The sequence below is a fragment of the Marmota monax genome, unplaced genomic scaffold (genome assembly GCF_021218885.2).
Source record: "Marmota monax isolate L192 unplaced genomic scaffold, Marmota_monax_Labrador192_F-V1.1 WCK01_AAM20220418_F8-fsc00002, whole genome shotgun sequence".
NCBI lineage: Eukaryota > Metazoa > Chordata > Mammalia > Rodentia > Sciuridae > Marmota > Marmota monax.
The window spans coordinates 32,465,361-32,479,849 of record NW_026693571.1 but is presented as its reverse complement, the minus strand read 5'-3'; the positions used below and the strand labels follow the sequence as shown (position 1 = coordinate 32,479,849).

Sequence of the window (14,489 nt, the reverse complement as noted above, 5' to 3'; positions counted from 1 at the left end):
CATCTCTAAGCATAAAACACCAGTACAAACTTACCACATAATGTATAAGGATTGAGGGAAACAATATACAAACAAGTGTTCATCAATTCATTCAACAAGATATAACTTAAGGAGTTTGAAAGCAAACTGGAGGTATGGAGTTGTGGCTTAGAGGTAGAATGCTTGTCTACCATGTGTGAGGCACTAGATTCGATCCTCAATACAACATAAAAATAAAATAAAGATTGTATCCACCTATAACTAAAATATAAATACTAAAAAAAAACGCAAACTGCACACCATTCTTTGTGAAAGTACAGATAGAATTTTTAAATCAACTTCACTGTATTTTTTGCCACTTTTTATTAACAGGGAACCTGTATCAGTATTTTAAAGTGTAAACAATGAAGAACTGAAATGTCAAAGGAATCACATTAGCAATCACATACAGACAATAACTCTTACATTGTCTTATTGCCTTTATACAATAAATGCATAATATTTAAGCAAAATTGAATCCTTTCTAAGCAAACATTTTTGCATATACTGCCTTCTCTTTATCTTTCTCTGCCTTTATCTTCTGTTTGACTTTCAGCAATTCTGCCTGGATGGCTGCAAAAAAATAGGCAATGAGTTATTTCTCAAAACAAAAAGATTAGGATGACCAACAAACGATTATAATATCACAACTCCTCCTCCCCATTGACAAAACTTTTCTTCTGGATAAAATAACAACCCTATTAACAGAAAACTCTATTCCAAGAAAGCAGAGTTCACAACAACCCTGAAGCATAATTTCAGAAGACTGCCAACTGAGAGAACTCAATCACATCAATACTTGTTTCTCCATCTCCATTAGAGAGAGTAGTAACTACCTTGTTTTATTTTAGCAACAAGGGACCAAAGAGATAAATATTTAGATCTGGTGTTGCTATTCACTTTTGGCTTATTTTAAAGAAATAGATTTATTTGTCATAGCTTTTCCAAAACATATCCAGTATCTAGAATACTAGATTACTGCCATGAAGGAATGGCCCCAAAAATTAGATTTACAATGAATACTATACTTGAGTATTGACCTTTCAAAGAGTGTCACAGTAACAAAACAGGATCTCAAGTGATAAGGCAGAACAAACCATATTAAGTGCACTGTGAAAAACTAGTGCATTCTTGAGAGGAATGAAAACAAGCTCTATCAGGGGAGGACCTTGTCTTATTCACTGATATACATGGCCCAGTAACAGTCATTCTGTAAGATCCACTGAACAAATGCCTGATATCTGCCAAAGTTAAGAGTACAACAGTTCATGAGCATAATTTTAAAGTGCAAAATGAACTTTGACTACAAAAACAGCCAACCTACCTTTATCTTCTGGTGCTATCTCCTGAGCTTTCTTAAGATCAGCCTTTAATTGAAAAAAAAAAAGTTGTGAAAAATTAAGATCTAATTTACAAAGGTGACTGTTTATTGTAAAACATTTGAAACAAAATTTACCAGTGCCTGATCGTATTCTTTTAATCCTTGCCATCCTTGAGCTCTTCGATACAGTGCTTTAGTATTTGATGGGTCCATTTCAAGAGCCTACAAAATTTAAAAATTATATCTATCTAAATAAATACATTTTTCAGATTCATTTATTGCCTGACACCTTCAAATCCACTTCAGCTGAAGAGTATGAACAGCTCTCTTTTGCCAGTTGGCACAGTGTGACAATTTGTCAGCAGAGGGCACTATATGGAGGAAGAAGGTGTTTCTTGTCCATATCTTTAACATGCTCCTCAGCACTGTGGTTTCTCTCTCTCCAGACTCAGTCCTAACTAATGTATTTATAAAAGAAAACACTGTAAATGAAAGTTTGTAAGTTGTCCCTTAGTGTCTCTGGAATAGTTCCAGGACAGCTCAACTCACCCCCTGCAAATTAAATCTGGAGATATTTAAATTTTTAATATAAATGGTTCAGTATTTGCATATAATAACCTATACCTTTCCTCCCATATATTTAAAAGTCTTCACATGTTTAGTACAAAAGAAATCTTCAGTCTGAGGCTGGATGAATCTTAGAATATGGAATCCATGGATACAGAGGGCCAACTATACATGCTTTTAATTGAAATCTAAATTTCTTGGGAACATGAGTAACTTTATAAAGATCTTTTCACTAAAATAAGTATTTTTAAATTAACATTCTATTTATATATTTTAAAAGCCAATAATCACAGATTTACTGAAAAGGAAACATCTGCCTCACAAGTTATGGAGACCCAGAGTAAAGATCAATTTTTTCTTTTTTAAGTTTTTTCCTCTGTTCCCTTCTAAATATATTCTAGGACTGGGGGTATGGGGGTATACACTGCTAGAACACTTGCCTTACATGAGTAAGAGTCTTAGATTTGATCCCAAAACTGTAAATATATTTTCTTATCCTCTATTCACCTATCCTAAGCAGATTTTTTTTTTTTTTTTTTTAATGTAGCAGTGTTGGGATTCAACCCAGGGCCTCATGAATGAATGCTAGGCAAGTGTTCTACAACTTAACTACACCCCTAGTATAGAATCTCATTTCAGTTCTATAGCTAATCTATAGCTTAGTGGGCAAAAATCAACAACATTTAGTTTGGAAATACTTTCAAACAACTATATAACAGGAAAGAGAGTCATAATCGATCTATTTTGAGAAAGGTAATGCTTTCTAGTTTTATCAGTTAATGTAACTGGATAGCCCTCATAAAGACAAATGACCTTTCTGTGTGTTCCAAATAGTACACATTCTCCCATACAAGGTGTGATGACCCTAAATAGAAACTGGCCCCCTCCTAAATTAAATCTATTAAGTTTCTTGGAAATATGAATCTTGTAATTAAAAACAAACTAAATTCACTGGGTACATAAAATTTGCCAAGCACAGTGCTAAGTACTTAAAACTTGCTTTATGATCTTTTACAACCATCCCATCTGGTAGGTATTATTTTCAATTTATAGAAAACAAAATTCAGATTCTATAAAAATTAGGAATCTATATAAGATCACAAAATTAGCTGAATGGCAGAGGTCTAATTTGAAAAACCATGCTGGGTGGGGCTGGAGTTGTGGCTCAGCAGTACAGAGCTCAACAAGCATGTGCGAGGCGCTGGGTTTGATCCTCAGCACCACAAAAATAAATAAATAAATAGGGGCACTGTGTCCAACTACAACTAAAAAATTATTTTAAAATAAATAAATAAAGGGCTGGGCATGTGGCTCAAGTGGTAGCGCGCTCGCCTGGCATGTGTGCGGCCCGGGTTCGGTCCTCAGCACCACATACAAACAAAGATGTTGTGTCCGCCGAAAACTAAAAAAAATAAATAAATATTTAAAAAATAAATTAAATAAAATTAAATAAATAAAACCATGCTGGGACTGGGGGTGGAGTTCAATGGTAAAGGCACTGGGGGTGTGGCATGCCTAACTCCACAACCCACATACCTAGTCATTCCTAACTTTGTGTTCCAATGCTTAGCATATAATAGGTGCTCTCAAATGAATACATGAACTGACAAATGCTTTAAGAGAAAAATAGGAAAGTCTTTCAAAGATATTAAGTACACAGGATTAAAAAGCAAAATGAGGGGCTAGGCTTGTGGCTCAGTGGTAGGGTGCTTATCTAGCACATGTGAAGCACTGAGTTCGATCCTCAGCACCACATACAAATAAATAAAGGTATTGTGTCCATCTACAACTAAAAAATTTTTTTAATTTATTTAAAAAAAGCAAAATGAATGGATTGAAAGGAAGTTCTGAAGGTCCAAAATATTTAGAGACAATATGCAATAAGACATATTCAGATATGTAAAAAGTAGTTTTGTTCAAGTTGGTAAGCCAAAATCCCTCTCCTTCAAAAAGTTCAATATTACAGAGTTACCTCTAAACAACTGTCAACTGCTCCCTGCCAATTTGACATCTTCAGTTTACAAGCACCAATATTCAGCACACAGCTTAAGGCTATAGACTGCAGCCTAGATCCATCTGCTTTCTCAATAACAGCCTTTGAACTATCCACATATCTGGAAAAAAAAATTAATAAAAGCAATATGTAATTCCACACAAACAAGACTTACTCAACTACTTCAAAAATACCAAAAAATGTTACATCATTTCTGATATAAAAAGCAGATACTAGGGCTGGGGTTGTGGCTCAGAGTTAGAGCGCTCGCCTACCATGCGTGAGGCACCAGGTTCGATCCTCAGCACCACATAAAAATAAAGACATTGTGTCCATCTAAAACTAAAAAGTAAATATTTAAAAAAAAAAAAAAAAGCAGATACTAATTTAATATCCAATCTTCACAATCTTCTTATTAAACATTTTTTTATTTTTATTTTTTGTTACGGGCCAGAGACTGAACCCAGGGACTCGAGCACCCTAATAAACACACAGTCTACCACTGAGTTCTACTCCCATACCCATTATTTTTCTTTTGAAGGTCATTTTCTTTGAGGTATTTTTATTTCCTAAAACATTTTTTCCCAAAGTGTTCAAAAAGAACAAACAATTCCCAGGAGCCAGGCATGGTGGCACACACCTGTCAATTCCAGCAACTCAGGAGGCTGAGGCAGAAGGATGCCAATTCAAGATAAGGCTCAGCAACTTATCAAAGCCCTAAGCAACTTAGCAATGCTTGTTTGAAAATAAAAAATAAAAAAGCCAGGGATTTAGCTCAGTGGTATAACACCCTTGTGTTCAACCCCCAGTTTAAAAAAAAAAAAAAAAATTTCCCAAATCAATTGTGCAGTAGTAGTAACACACCTCTAAGTTAAAACTCAGGTCCCATTAGGTACTTTCCAATGTAATTGTATTTGGAACCAGGAAGGTACCAGAGGGTACTGACTGGCAAAAGGTGAAGAACAACCATGTAGTGTTGATTTTTAATTGTTCACTGAAAAAGACCAAGAAACTGAGCATACCAAGCCCCTAGAATTGAGCTGCTAAACTTTTCTTTCTTTGAAATTAATCAGAGCTCCTTAGAGAAAGTGCTGGTACCAGATACAAAAGCCAGGTGATTATAAGATGACTTTGAAACAAATCTTGTGTCAGAAAGCAAGCAAGTGATCACAGATTGTCAAAATGAGGCTGGTGATATAACTCAGTGGTAGAGCTCTTGCCTAGCATTTGTGAGGCTCTGACTTTAATCTCCATCACTGAAAAAAAAAAAAAAAAAACCAGCAAGTCAAAATGAAATGGGCTTCCACTGAAGAATATTAAACTCTTCGAGTACCAAAAAGAATCACAGTATTGCTACATTAATAAACCAAAATGAAAAAACCACAGGTCTACAACATTACCAAATGGAGGGCAGGGGTTTCTTACACAGAATGCCAGCTAACAACTGTAGAATATCACAGTTCTCCAACAATTAGTGTAATAAACATGGGTAAGGATCTTTAATGACACTAAAACTACTGTGTGAAAGGTTGTTGGGTTCTGGGTTTCCATATAATCTCAGTATCACCTCATGGGGAAAAGGGTCTCCTGGAACAGACACATCCATTCCACTGGTACAAAGTGAACAAACTCTGGTCAAAATGATTTACACCTTCACGATATTATATAATAGCAAAAATACAATATTATCTACACCTCAACTCTTATGTACTTTAAAATTTTTCAAAATAAGCTGCAGCAACAAAAGAAATGCAACTATTTCAAACACAGCTGTTTATTCCACAGGGAATTTGCCAAAATACAATGAGGAATTTGGAATTTCAATTTATAATTCAATTTACAAGATCTTAACAGTAATTTATTTAAAATGTTTAATTACCTTAAAACCTTTGCATATTTTTTCATGGCCATCTCCCAGTTCTGGGATTTGAAAAAAGTATTTCCAATGTTTTTTAAGTCTTCTGTTATTAGTAAAATTTTATCTACCTGTACAAAGGAATACAAACACATTGGAAGTTAACAAGTAATATAATAGATTTTATCATTATACAGAGTGATACAAAATCCCAAACTTTTTGCACTAAAAATTTTTATTTGTTAAAGTACTAATCTGAAAGTACTTACATCTTTTAAGTCTATATCTGCATCCTCTGGGAAATCTGGATGACTATCGCCAGAGCCATCTTTTGGTAATATTCCCCAATCATCCCCTTCTTTGAGTTCTCCACATTCTGCAATAACGCACAACTGTAAAAATATAATGGAATTGTAGAAATATACTACCATATTAATGAAATATTATTTTAAAAAGTCTTCTTTAAAAGCTATATAATTGTAAATAACAAAACTACCAAAGTCATAGACTTCAGTTAGAAAACTTTTATTATAATTACAATAATGCCCTTTTTACTTATTTATTCCAACTAATATAACAATATCACTATCTACTTAGGTATTCAGAAGCTCAGTGTACACACAGTAAATTGTTAATTTTACCATTCTCCATGTTAATTATCTTTTGGTGAGGTATGAACTTTTAATTTACTATAATTCCCTTCATACTCTGAATGACAAAGCCTGCCTCCTACAAGTAACTAAGCTTCCAATGCCCACTTACAACTTAAGATGCACAATACTATGGTCATTCTGATTCACAGACATCTAGAACACAAGTATCTCCAGAAATCATACAGTCTAAACACTTTAGGAACAATGGATGAGGAAAACAGGCCAAAAAAATTCAGTAAAATGATCAGGCCAAATCTCTAGAATAAGAATCTAGGTTTGCTATCCTTTTTCTACTGTGTATTATTACACACACTGGATCAAAACTTTTGCTGGTATAGGGAGACTTTTAAGTAATCTAGCAAAAATACATTAAATTTGAAATAAGAATTAAAAAGCTTCCTTTAGACAATAGGTACAAAAATAAAGTGATAGATGCAGGCTCCTAAATCAAAATCATCCTAACATTTTCCAATTTTTCCAGCTAATAATCACTAGAACATTTTAAGATAGAAACTATGACAATATGTATATTTCACTATAACTTTTTACTTACTTTGACAGGTTTTTCACCTTTCACTTCTACATTTTCCAGCATCCTTGCCACACCTATGCCTTTAATTACTTGGCCAAACACCACATGCTTCCCATCCAAATGAGGAGTCGGAACTGTTGTGATAAAGAACTGAGAACCATTTGTATTGCGGCCTGCATTTGCCATGCTCAATAAACCCTCCCGATCATGCTGTAGGAAAAAAAAAAAATCATTCAAAGAAAATGAAAGTTAGGATATTAATCTAAACTGTTCTTTTACTGACCACTCACATAAAGTCAGGATGGTTGGTAACATGAGCCATTCTACCACTAAATCAAACTAATTTTTCTTTCTTTACTTTTTTTGTTTTTTGTTTTGTGGTACTAGGACTGAATCCAGGGCCTCTAGCATACTAGGCAAGTATTTTAACACTGAGTTACATACCCAGACTATACTTTTATTTAAGAAATGTTCTATTACCTTTACTTTGTATAAACTGAAACCTTCGATGAACAAAATAGGGGGTATTTGATCACTTCTTAAACTTTAGGAAAAGCTAATGAAATCAAATAAGATAACTGAAATGGAGGTTAATTTCTAAATTGGTCACTTTAAGAAGATGCTTACACTTCATTTTTTTATTTTTTTATTTTTTATTGTTGGCTGTTCAAAACATTACATAGTTCTTGATATATCATATTTCACAATTTGATTCAAGTGGGTTACACTTCATTTTTAAAATAATCTAATAATATATTTCTACCCTTTTATGATGGATGCTCTTGAAGACCTGAAGGGTTTTCCCACGTTCAGTAATAGGCCTACATTATTATTTTTCCTTTACACATCCATCAACTGGGAACAGTAATGGGATATTGAATTTGACTAGTCATTCAGTTAAGGTACTTTCCTAATCACAAAAGAATCTAAACCTTGTGGCTTTTATATCAGGTAAATTAACTCTTCAGGGAGTGTACAAAGGAAACTGCTACCTACATCTTGAAATCAAAATTCTACCTTGTTCAATAGTTCTGTCATGAAAACTTCGTTTTTCTATTTTATTTCTTTGGCTTTGTAAATACCTCCTCATTGGTGATAAATTCTAACTCTCTAAGTTTTTCCACATAAAATGCCTTTTATCTCTCCAATCTAAATAATTCAGCTTTCAAGGCTACCAAGATTATAGAAGACAAGAAGCAGGTCTCCTTTCCAGAAGCTTCCTTTTTTTTTTTTTTTTTTGGTATGCATGAAATCATTACATTATCTTGGTTTACATTCTTCCATTAGCTTCTTTTAGTGCTTTCCTCAAAACATTAGCTATAATATTAACTACTTTTCTCAGTTTTCCACTGTCTTTGTCCTCATCCATAATCCTTCAATTTTACTTATTTTATTTCTTGCCTAAAAAAATTTCAGCCACCTTGCAAGGCCAGGTTTACCCATTCCTCCTCAATGTCTCCTTTAATAACTTGGGCCATATAAATCACATCCTTGCCCCAGAGCACACATAAAGTTTTTATTACTGAGTTGTGAATCCCTAATGTGAAAATCCAAAATCTAAAAGACTCCAAAATCTGAATTTTTGTGCAGTAGCATTCACAAATTCAGATTTCAGATTTTGGGATTAGGGATGCTTAACTGGGAAAGCAGATGCAAATATTCCAAAATCCAAGGAACTCCAAAATCTGAAACACTTCTGTTTCTCAGCATTTCATACAAGGGATCCTCAACCTGGATCAAATTTATACAAGTTAAATATATTCACTCAATTTAGAATTTATTTGTATCTTATTATTCTCTAGTTGCCCCATATTTTTAAATCTTGTCTCCAAGGTAAAATTATAAATTCCTTGTCATCGAGGCCTTTCATTTTTATAATCTTTCTGGTTCCAGTGATAGAACTGAGCATACAACTACAGTCAATAAGTACTATTTAAAAGAATGATGACATTTGCTTTTCAAACTTTCCTCATTACCTTGCTCATATTCCTCATTTCCAAAGATATCACTTTACTTTTGTACTTACATGTCCATTCTTAAAACTTGAATGATGCAATATACCCCGATTAGATCTTGAGCCAATGAAGAAGGCACAGGTACCACTAATGTCCTTTAGAAGCTTGGACATTAACCACATCCACTAGTTTGCAAATCCCCTGACATCATGGATATTAGCGATGATTTTTGTTGCTCTTCAAATTCAAGAATAAAGATGCACAAATTATCATCTTTACAACAAAAACATTTTTCCTGGAATCAATTTGCCATATGGGCTAATTTTATCAAGCCAATTAGAGACTCAGCATCCCAGGTATTTATTGGGGCCTTATCACATATCTTAAGAGAACTCATTGGCTTAAACGAAGCATGTAAAAACTCTACCACAAAGAAATAACAGAGTATTTTTGACAAATAAAAATTATTACTGGATGAAGACCTTCCACAGTAAGATGGATGCTGGGCTGGAGATGTAGCTCAGTGGTAAGGGCTTGCCTAGTATGTGTAAGACCCTAGATAACTTAAAAGTGCAAGCACCACAAAAAAAAAAAAAAATATCCAACAAACATATTTCACATGTGTAACCTTTATGTTAGCAAAAATATACACTTTCTCCTCTACTTTACCTTATAGTAGAAATTTTCATCTTCAAATTTTTCACCATAAATACTTTCTCCACCTGTCCCATTCTGATTGGAGAAGTCTCCACCCTGAATCATAAATTTCTTAATAACTACAAAAAAAAGGAGAATGGCTATTAGTGACTGACACATGGATAGCTTCAGCCATATTAACTAATGAATAGGTAATAATAAAGACAACTTCCTAAAGCATTTTAGTCACAACATCCTCCCATTTGTCTTTCTCCACCTATCTTTTTTATTTATTCTTTTTAGTTACACATGACAGTAGAATGTACTTTACATATCATACATACATGGAGTACAACTTCCCGTTCTTGTGGTTGTACATGTGGAGTTATACTGGTCATGTATCTATATATGAACATAGGAAAGTTATGTCCAAATCATTCTACTGTCTTTCCCATTCCCATTCCCACTTCCTTCTCCTCCTTCCCCCCATTCCAATCCCCTCCACTCCTTTCCACTCCCTTTTGTGAATCAGCATCCACATATCAGAGAGAACATTTAATCTTTGGTTTTCTTCGGACCTATCTTAACAACTCTATACTTTTTGCAATCTGAGTCCAATCTACATTTTACCACCTGATCACCTACAAGTAAAACTGTCAATGAAACCCAAAATCTGGATATCTTAAGTTTTCTCCAACATATCTTGACTCTAACTTCATCTTACATAATGATCTATTTCTTCCACCAATGAGTTCTTTAAGTACAGCAACTCTTTTTCTTCCTTGTAACTATGTATGTAGCTATTCAATAATGTTTACTAAAGGAAGACCAATTAGTCCTAGTATTTTTTACACCCTAATAAAAATACTTCAGTAAAATTATCCCTTTATATCAAGAGCTACCAAAATCACTCCCATGTTCAGAGATCCCTAGGACTCATGGTCTCAACATTTGATTGTATTATAATCATAAGGATACACAGCTGGAAAAAGACATAGGCAGGATCTGAAGAAATCCATGTGCAGGCTTCATTATGCTGCCTCCCTCCCATGAAGTATCATGGAACACATTTCTCCCAGCAATGAAGATGTAGAAACATGTACAACAGTTGTGCCCAAGAAAGCCAATTAGAGACTCAGCATCCCAGGTATTTATGGAGGCCTTATCACATAGATACTCTGCCTAGCATATTCCAAAATTCCAGACTCCCAAAAAGAAAAAGAAAGCAGATATTCAACATAAGTTATACATTTGTATAAACGGTCTAAAGACAGTAAATCACCCTTACGATTTAAGGAATGGTTTAAGTGCCAAGCTCCCAAACTCCAGCTAAGTGCTACTCTTAGAAGCAGACCTTTATAAGGATAGCAGCCTTGGGCCTGCTATGTTAACTATTTTCTACATATATTTTGTTAGCACATTGATGTCTTATGAAACACATAAGCAAATAAATGCTTAAAACATTTAATAATTGATCCTAATTTTTCTTAATAAATTATTTTTAAAAAACATATAACCACAGGACTGAGAGTATAGCTCAGTGATAGAGTGCTTGCAGTGAGCACTGCAAAAACAAAAAAAATGTATTCATGTTATTCATAAATAAACATTTACTGAGTGATTACTCAATAATTATACGAGGTGCTAAAGACAAAGTGATAAGAACATATAGTTAAACTTATAGAACCTTCAGTCTATTGGGGGAACTGTTAAGTAAACACTAAATAAAAGAATGATTACAAAGTACAAAATGATACACTTTAATCACCAGTGTGTCCAGGACACTGAATCTACAATCTGCAGCCTTCTCAAGCAATCCTGCCCAAGAAGTAAAAATAACTTTTCTGTCACCAGTCAACTACCTAAGGCCAGCTCACTTTATCATGGCTGTGCTCTTTCTTTCTCAATCAAATGGTTTAGGAGTGAAGAAAAACTTGTAAAGACAGGTGTAGTCCATTTCCCTATAGATAAACCCTAGTACTCGCCCATAATTAATTCCACCTCACAGTCCAGTCTTTATGAAATTGAGCTATTGCTTCTCATGACAAAGCATCCTCTTAGGAACTAACTACACCAGTACTTTTTAACCTTTATTCCCATCTCAATGTTTTCTTCCCTAACTCCTGAAGAACAGAATTTGTCTGTTTGAAGATAGATTCAGAAAATGTATACATACTTCGATGAAAAGGACATCCTTTGAAATAGAGAGGTTTCCCAGTCGTGGATCCAATGCCTTTTTCTCCTGTGCACAATGCACGAAAATTTTCTGCAGTTTTGGGTACAATATCTGCAAACAATTCTAAGATGATTCGACCAACTAAAAGAAAAGAAAATGAAATTGTGTCAGTATGCAAAAACAAACCACCAAATGACAAAAGGATAATTGGTACAACTATGGTAACAAATCACTCGTGAATTACTAAATTATCTTGGTCTTTTTTTTTTTTTTTTTGGTAATTTCAAGAACACAATCACAATGTTGTACAAAAGATCATGAACTTAGAGGCTGGAGTCATAGCTCAGTGGTAGAATACTTGCCTAGCACAAGTGAGGCACTGGGTTCGATCCTCAGCACCACAAAAAAATAATTAAAGTAAAGGCACTGTGTCCATGTACAATTAAAACAAAAATATTTTTTAAAAAATATCATGAACATATAGCTCCTCCAACTGAATATCATTTGAGCAACCTCTCCCTAGCCCCTGGTATCTACCATTCTACTCTCTACTTCTATGAGTTCAACTTTTTTAGATGACACATTCAGGTGAGATCATGTGGTATTTGTCTTCCTGTATTTGGCTTATTTCCCTTAAACATAATGTCCTCAAGGTTCTTCCATATTGCAAATGACACTATTTCCTTCTTTTTTTAGGGTTGAATAGTATACTCCTTGGTGTGTATGTGTGTATATATACACATTTTATCTATTACAGGATTGATGCCATTATTTCTGCTATTGCAAATAATGCTGCAGTGAACATGGGAATGCAGATATCTCAACATACAAATTTAATTTCCCTTGGTGTTATGGTTTGGAATGTGAGGTGTTCCACAGAAGTTCATGTGTGAGACAATTCAAGAAGTCTTAGAGGCGAAATGAAAGAGGTTATAAAAGCCTTAACCCAATCACTGAATTAATCCCCTGATAGGGTTAACTCCTAAGTTATCACTCAGTTAACCCAAAGCAGGTAGGGTGTAGCTGGAAGAGGTGGGTCACTGGGGGCATCCCTTTGGGGTACATATTTTATATCTGGTGAATGGAGTCTCTTTTGCTTCTGATCATCATGTCAGCTGCTTCCCTCCACCACACTCTTTGCCATGATGTTCAACCTCACTTCAAAGCCCCAAGGACTAGAGCCAGATGTCTATGCACTGAGAGCTCTGAAACCATGAGCCCCCAAATAAACTGTATTCAGAATTTCCAATCACCAACTAACCACTAAGAGAAAATGAAGCCGGGCACAGTGGCACACACCTGTAATCCCAGCATCTCAGGAGGCTGAGGCAGGAGGATCCCAAGTTCAGTTCAAAGTCAGCCTCAGCAAAAGCAAGGTGCCCTGTCTCTAAATAAAATACAAGATAGGGCTGAAGATGTGGCTCAATGGTCCAGTGCTCAAGTTCAATCCCCAGTACTAAAAAATAAAATAAAATACCCTTTCAGTGGTCAGGCTGGCCCAGTTTTATATGTATCTGTAGTCCTTCTCTGTACTTTGTGCAAACTGCCTAGTGCAGTCTTTGAAATAAAAGCTGAAAAAATTCCTCTTCTATACAAGGCCTTAAAATGCGAAAATTCCAAAACTATTTTGGAATTAGCTCCAAAACAAGCTGAAGGTACATGTAAAAAATGTGTGTGTCCCATACATGCATTCAAACACACTGCCTGGTCAGCAATTGTAACATGTTATAGAAAACCAATTCAGTTATAAATATAACTTCACAAGGCCTTAGGAACTTTTAAGCAGGTAGGTATCCTAGGCAACAGTTCAATTCCCCAATGCCAAAATAGAAAAAACGTTTGCTTATCTGACCTCTAAAATTAGTAGTAAAGAAAAAGCACTAAGCAAACAAGTGGCTTTAATTTACAAGTAACATGGCAGGTGCACATATATGTGCATATATATACACGCATAACACAAACACACACACATTTTGTGTGCCAAAAGACGTGTTGAGTGACTAGAGCCCCGAAGACACACGAGGCTTCTGAAAAGCCCCATGGCAAATATAAAATAAGCTTATTTTGTGACAAGCTGGTGGTGCACAGGTAGAAGGCAAGTGAAATATTAAGACCACCACAATTCCTGAACTAGAAATTTCCAGAAACTTCCTCATGACCGACAGCATTAGCACAAAAGCCCTGGTTCCACCCTCACGCCGCATGCCGATCTTGCTCCAGATGAGACCCAGGCAGCCATGCCTCAGTGCTACCGAGCAGCCCCCGGCCCGAAAGGCACCCTGCGAGTCTCCCAAGCGCCCCCAGCCCCTCCTCCTGGGGCCCTTCAGCCAACAACTTCGCTCACCTCGCTCCTCTCCGATGTCCACGTCAAAGAAGACTCGGGGGTTACTGGGATTGGAAGGCTTAGCTTCTGGGGACGGATGCGACATCTCGATTTACAGACGCGTTTAAAAGCAGAACGCACGAACCTCGTGCACCACTAGTAGCACAAACTCCAGTGCGCTTTTCTCTGCGGAAAGCTGGCGGCGGCGCTGAGGAGCCACTTCCGGCGCCAGACCGGAAATCCACGATCCCACCTCCGCCTCCGCCCCCCCCCCCCCCCCCGCCTTAGTGCGCTCCCCGGCGAGCGCGTGTGTGGCGTCCTGTTTCGTGTGCTGTCCTCCCTGCTGCTCTCCTACTTCGGTGTATTCTTTCGCTAATTTCTTCGCCTTTCGTGGTGTGGAGAGCTTTGGAGTCCTTCCCATTCCATCCTCTGCTCGGCTACTAACTGGATTTCAATTCTC

The 14,489-nt window shown here is 35.9% G+C and overlaps 1 protein-coding gene across 2 annotated transcripts; it reads right to left on the bottom strand.

Moving 5' to 3' along the window:
* Nucleotides 1-323: 323 nt before the first annotated feature.
* Nucleotides 324-14,260, bottom strand: Ppid (peptidylprolyl isomerase D). 2 transcript variants are annotated; one of them, XM_046458838.2, is made up of 10 exons: nucleotides 14,051-14,257; nucleotides 11,707-11,847; nucleotides 9,564-9,670; nucleotides 6,961-7,149; nucleotides 6,024-6,146; nucleotides 5,779-5,885; nucleotides 3,879-4,020; nucleotides 1,475-1,561; nucleotides 1,343-1,385; nucleotides 324-591 (listed from the first exon to the last, which is right to left on the bottom strand). In XM_046458838.2, exons 1-10 carry the CDS (start codon nucleotides 14,133-14,135, stop codon nucleotides 503-505), a joined length of 1,113 nt encoding a protein of 370 aa, XP_046314794.1. In that variant the 5' UTR covers nucleotides 14,136-14,257; the 3' UTR covers nucleotides 324-502. The 2 variants fall into 2 exon arrangements, with proteins under 2 accessions (XP_046314794.1, XP_058439865.1); XM_058583882.1 differs by lacking the exon at nucleotides 1,475-1,561 and having other exon boundaries at nucleotides 14,051-14,260.
* Between the last annotated feature and the right edge of the window lie 229 nt (nucleotides 14,261-14,489).

Excerpts from the sequence above, each read along its gene's own strand:
- Ppid (XM_046458838.2), bottom strand. The coding sequence starts at position 14,135 with ATGTCGCATCCGTCCCCAGAAGCTAAGCCTTCCAATCCCAGTAACCCC. Across the intron at positions 6,147-6,960 it reads AAGGTGAAAAACCTGTCAAA|TTGTGCGTTATTGCAGAATG; the intron begins GTAAGTAAAAAG and ends ATATTTTTACAG. Across the intron at positions 592-1,342 it reads GATAGCACCAGAAGATAAAG|CCATCCAGGCAGAATTGCTG; the intron begins GTAGGTTGGCTG and ends ATTTTTTTGCAG.